Raw genomic sequence first — 6,313 nt, 5'->3', positions numbered from 1 at the left:
TAATGAATTCAAAAGTGCAAACACAAGAGTAGTTAATACCCCCTCCCATATAGAAAAACAGGGCAACAAATCCTATACTTTCTGTACCCCTTCCGAAAGGATATACCCCCTCAGTGCCCCCCCCCCCCCCCTCTACAGAAACAAAACTACTAGGTTTAAACCAATGAGCTACAACGGCGACCAAGTTTTCATAACCTTTTTTGATAAATAATATCTGAGTGGCGGATATATAGGGGAGGCAACTTTAGTGGCGGATCCAGGAATTTCTTATACGGTGGGGGGGGGGGGGCACAAAATCGCATGAGGTGAAATATAAGAAAAATGATGGAGCTTTTGTCACTAATCCCTTTGTACATGAAGTCCCATATGAGTTGCTGTGTGTTAAAATACATATGAAAAGATTTTAAGTTGCAAAGGTATAATCTGATCAAAGCCTCACATAATTGTTGAGGTTTCCCATCATTCAAAATTTGCTGCATTTTTCTTTTAATAGTATGGAATTGGAAGAAGATTAATAATATGTTCATGTAATGTAATTAAGACTTGATGACAATAATTATAATAGATTGTGTTGATTTTTGTTCTTGAAATATGTAGTGAGAACGTATTTATGAACTTAATTTATATGTATGCTTTATGGATTATCATTTTATATCTAGATTTTACTTTTGTCGGTAGCCTAATCATGAAGATAGATATTTATTTCTGATCTCTCCTATCCCACCCTCTCTCTCTCTCTCTCTCTCTCTCTCTCTTTTCTCTCTAAAGTCTAAACCCCTTCCCCCTCCCTCCTTCTCCCTCCCTTCTTCTCCCTCCCTCCCTCCCTCCCCCTCCCTCCCTCCCCCTCCCTCCCTCCCCCTCCCTCCCCCTCCCCCTCCCTCCCTCCCCTCTCTCTCTCTCTCTCTCTCTCTCTCTGTTAATGTTATCGCCGTAATTAAGCGTTTCGTCACGTTCTCTATATATAACTATTACAGCTGGAATCAAAGTTCGATCAGGATTATTTGATTTAACAATTCTTCTTGTCAAGTCAGAAGACCCTTTTTTATTAGACTGGGAATCAATTGTATTTGTCAACTGAGATCGCAAAAATCTTCACAAACTCGGCAGGATTATACAACGGCAAGTCACTAGCCTTAACTTGATTTGTAAGTATAAACTATTATTTCTAATTTGACAACTTTATTTTGAAGATAAATCTCTTTTTAGTTTTTAACTAACGAGACGCTGATATTTGTTCACTCTTACTTAGAAAAGAAAACCTATATAATACTTCCGAAAGTTAAACACCAGGTAATTTCGAGGCTTTTCTTATCACATGTTGAAATATGATTACATTAGTGACATGTCACATATTCCAAACATGATTTTTAAGATGTCTTGAAGTGCCCGTCACTTGATTTCTCTAAAGATTTCTATAGTCTTCGCGTAACTGTCGTGTGAAGTTGGTTACCTTTATTAGTTTGACGAGGCATTAATTTTGTCTGGTAATAAGAAAAGGGAAACATCTTTAGAAAGGACAAAAATTATGAGGCCCATTTGCAGAGATCAAGTTATTATTTATTTTCTTTTTCCTGAGACTCCAAAGAAGGGGGCGGCCATAAGACTGCTGCACTCAGTGTAGGATACGCCATTGCCCATATAGAGCGTATCAATTACATCATGATAATTTCAAGCTGCGACCTATTATTATAACGGTCCTAAGTAAATTGATATAAGCAATCTTATCGGTGCTCACTCTAATTTTGGTTGGCGCTATTTGATTTTTAAATCAAGTCTTGGCTATAAAGCGGCAAGATTTTAGGAAAGTTTAATGAACTTTGCTTCAGGTGTGTTGCGAAGGCGGTAAGATTTACATGACTGTAGTCTGTTTGGAATCGCCATATTGTATACAGTAGTAATTAAGTATACAATCTTCTGACAAGCTTTTGCGTCACAAAGAGCGCTCTACAAAAACTTGCCCATGACTCTAAAAACTAAAATGTTAAAATGTTGATCATGTTGAATCTAGCATGTTAAAAGAAACAATCTACCATTTTGAAAAAGTGGTCACTCCTCGGCCCTTTTAAATGGTGATTTAACATTTTAGTTTTTAGAGGATGCAGTAGGAGGGTAATCATAGTTATGTCCGACCAAGTTATAGGCAATCTTATTCCCAAATTGTGCAATCTTTTGCCAAATCACGATGAAGTTTTTGAAGAAAAAAAAAGGCACAGGCACCTATAATAATTATAGACCGCGATCAGTCGAACAATACTACCCTATTCAGGCGAGTTCGCGGAGGGGGGGGGGGGGGGGGGTAACACCCCCCCCCCCTCAATTTTGTTTATGTGTTTGTTTTCATATTTTAAAACCTTCTGTTTGGCAAAGATTTACCCAACATTAACTTTTAAAAAAAATTATGTTTTTTATTTTTGGTTGAGATTGACTCCAGATATCACCAACATGTCTACCAATGGATCACCGGCGGTGAATGATGACGGCAAGCACAGGAACCCTCGCGTGATGATGTGGTGCGTGCCACGGTCGGTATCGACGGCAATGACGAAATGTATGAGCTTCGTCAAGGGCGCCGAAGTCTGGCTCGAACCGTACGTCATCAGCAAGGCCGCCGACGATGTCCATCACATTCGCCATCCCGACAGCAGCTTCCCGTTGGAGCTGGAGGGCAACGAGGACTCGTTCAGAGAAACTGCGATAAACTTGACGCTTGGAGGAGATGATTTCGATCGGGATCACCTCGACTTGTTATCGTAAGGAATACAAAAAATGATCCTTTTACATATAAATAATTATCATGAGGAGGCGCGATGACTCAGTGGGAGAGTCGTGGTCTCGAATACCCGGAAGGTCCCTGGTTCGATCCCATGCAGCCTGGCACTAATATATTTAGGTATTAATAATAATAATAATAATATTTCGTTCTTTTTTAGCGCATTTCAGGACCAAAAGCCCTCTCAAAGCGCTTTACAATGTACAATGTACGTTTACATAATAATTACTCGAAGCATTCATCAAAAAGGTGAGTTTTCAGCGCTCTCTTAAAAACTTCAACATCAGTCATGGAGCGTAGCGACACTGGGAGAGCGTTCCAAAGTTTTGGCCCACCACATGCAGGGGCGTACGCAGGGGGGGTGTTTTGGGGGTTCAAACCCCCCCCCCCTTTGGTATTTCGATGTATGTAAACCCCCCTAAAAAAAACCTAAAACCCCCCCCCCCTTTGGTTTTTTTTTTTTTTTTTTTTTTTTTTTTTTATAAAAAAAAAAAAAAAAAAAAATTATACCCACGGCTAACCTAAATAAGGTGACCTTACCCCCCCCCCATACGTAAAAAAATGTCAAATTTTGAAATTTTGAGACCAAAAAAAAAAAAAAAGTGTCCGCTTACCCCCCCCCCCCCCCCCCCCCCCCCCCCCCCCACTGAGCGACTTTTCGGCCGGCGCGATTTTTCAAATTTTCGGGAGCAAAATATTTTAAAACCCCCCCCCCTTGAAAAAATCCTGCGTACGCCCCTGACCACATGCAAATGTCGATCCTGTCACCATAGGTTTTTGTGGCTCCATGATTGAGGGTGCAGGTGTTGGGAAGATGACCGTATGTGCCACTTTCCTCTCGGTGTAAATGGGTATCTGGCAATCGCTGCAGTAATATTAATTGCAGAGCCGTCAGTATTGATGCTAATGAGGCTTCCCTGTGTAAACTAAATCATTATTATTATTAATACGATAATCATTATTAAAACCAAGTCTTTTCATGGAGGCTCAAAGCCATCTACTCCCTATGTAGCTTATCTACAAGCTCACACAATTCTTTTAGCAGTCATATAAAAAAAAAAAATCAACGCGGCCAAAAAAGCCAGTGTACTTTAATGAAAGTTGACAAGCCTCATTCAACAGAGATTAAAATAAATTATTATCCATCAAGTTCAGTTCAGTCCTGAAGCGTGGTCCCAGTCATAATTGAGGGCGCACTGGGGCACCGGTGTCACTCAGGGGCAGTGGGAGATTTACATACAGGGTACATACGGTTAACAGCTTAATTATTCATACACTCACCACGTGTTGTAATTTTCTACGTATGTGAAAAATTGATTTGTCTCGATTTATGTTTCTTAAAAATGTGACATGTGTAAAAGGCCCTAATTCAACCAGTCCACATTTCATTCTTGAGTTACGAAAAACACACACACAAACAAAAAAAAACATCAAACTTACTAGGGCAGCGCCCTGTAGCTACACCGCTGATAACACGATGATTAGGGCCTAGCAATTTTAACTGCCATATTGTGTCATAGGAACGTAGATGTTAAATATATCGTTTAATTTTTTACTGAGAAATAATTTTATTTACCAGTTCATATAGATTTTAAAACATGGATAATGTTTACATCAAATAAAGGGGTTAGTATAAAGACCTAAAAATATAGTGTGAAATGAAGCACGAAAATAAATGGAATCAAGTGTGAATTGATTATTATTCATTTCTGTCTAACATTAAGTTTCACGGAATAATCAATTCCAAGTTTTGTTATGCTGATCCTAATTTTATTGAATCGCATATTTTTATTCTCCTGATTCTCTTTCTCTTTCCTGCCAAAGGCCGGTGACATTAAAACGCATATTCGATAATTTGGATCCTGCTAAAAAATTTGTCTTCATCAAAGACATGGCGGTGGGGATGCCACCGAGTCGTTATCCGTACCTACCCGACCGATCAAGTGGTATCAAGCACTTCTTCCTCATCAGACATCCTGTCAAAGCCTACAAGTCATTGCGCAAAGGTCTGCTCAATTTCCTTCTCACCTCTGATCCTGCGTTTCTTCAAGATGCGGGAATTAAAATGCCCGATGAGAAGACTTTCCATATCATCAAGGACTTACCTCCGCCGCGGGAAGGAACGCAGTACAACTACCAGGCCATTCACGAGCTCTGGAGCTACATCAGGAAGACGGTGGATAAGGACCCGGTGATTGTAGACATCGATGAGGTCCTGGAGAACCCGTCGGCGATGATGCCGCGATTGTGCAACGCGCTGGCGATCCCGTACTCTAAGAGTCTGCTGTCGTGGGACGCGTCGTCCGACGTCGTCCTGAAGTGGAAGAGCTCGTGTTCGAACGTCCGTGATTCTCCCAGGTACGCCATGTGGTTCACCAATGCCTTCAAGAGCTCGTGTTTCAAGGCGTCGTCGACCACGGCATCCCTCGATGACGCCACTGATGATATCAAAGAGGTTGTCGAAAAAGAAATGCCTTTCTATGAGGAGATGTATAATCTAAGATTAACCATTTAATGACGTTTTCTAATGGTATCCCAGCTTGCCTATAATGTCCTGGCTGGTATAAAAGTGCAGGTCAGGACAACTACACCACTTGGACCCGACCCAGATATCTACCTCGGATATACAACTCCCATTGTATATATCCCGGATAAATGGTAATTATGATAGAGATCTTAATATGTTAGAAGGATCTCTACGTCATAAAAGTTCCTTCAACTACAGGTGCATACGTATTCACGCATCAAAACTATCTCTCTCAGTATGCTATGCGAGAACTAAATATCTCCCTCTATAGCGACCCGAGAACAACATCAGAGATATCAGTCTATACAAAGTCCAACGAAACTTTATCTGGGGCTGTTGTCTAAGGGATGTCCGGTGGGTCCTCACTAACAGAAATCAAAGTGCAAATCATATCAAGCTGATGTACATCTATATAATTATAATTATACTACAAATACAAATACTAGAGGCCTTCCCAAAGGCCTCTAGGCCTTTTTAGGTGTGCCTCGCAAAACATTTCTACTGTAAAACACAACATTTTATTTAATCCCAATATATATTTTACCAATATTTGTATGTATTACTTTATTGTTTTACGCATTAAAAAAATGTTTCTACGGTAATCATAGTTTTGGGAATAAAGACAAAATGAAATATAAACTAAAACAATTAAATATTGGACAAACGGTGCGCATAGTATAAAAATGTTAATCCATACAATAATTACAATACCATTTAAATTGCTTAATTAATATATAGAGAGAGAGAGCAGAAAGTATGATGTGATATGTTACTCTAACAATAATATCTATACCATGTTAATTCATTCACGTATTGGCAGTGTCCTACAGTGTAGAGAGTTAGAAGCTTAATAATGACTATAATGCATATTATACTATATACTTTGGTCACTATAAAGGTCAACCGTGACCATATTCTAGGATAAACATATAACAACATTACTAATATATCGTAATCGTATTTAAAACAGTTGAAATAGAGATCCGTGAGTATTTCAAATTACTATATTTCGACTT

At 39.5% G+C, this 6,313-nt stretch overlaps 1 protein-coding gene across 1 annotated transcript; it reads left to right on the top strand.

Annotated features, from left to right (window-relative positions):
* Window positions 1-1,043: 1,043 nt before the first annotated feature.
* LOC115920755 lies at window positions 1,044-5,623 on the top strand. The gene is made up of 3 exons (XM_030977335.1): window positions 1,044-1,145; window positions 2,421-2,750; window positions 4,595-5,623. Exons 2-3 carry the CDS (start codon window positions 2,443-2,445, stop codon window positions 5,283-5,285), a joined length of 999 nt encoding a protein of 332 aa, XP_030833195.1. The 5' UTR covers window positions 1,044-1,145; window positions 2,421-2,442; the 3' UTR covers window positions 5,286-5,623.
* Window positions 5,624-6,313: the final 690 nt, after the last annotated feature.

The sequence above is a fragment of the Strongylocentrotus purpuratus genome, unplaced genomic scaffold (genome assembly GCF_000002235.5).
Source record: "Strongylocentrotus purpuratus isolate Spur 01 unplaced genomic scaffold, Spur_5.0 spur5_scaffold_9, whole genome shotgun sequence".
NCBI classification, from domain to species: Eukaryota; Metazoa; Echinodermata; class Echinoidea; order Camarodonta; family Strongylocentrotidae; genus Strongylocentrotus; species Strongylocentrotus purpuratus.
Note: the sequence above shows the minus strand (reverse complement) of the source record. Positions and strands in the feature narration are given on the sequence as shown.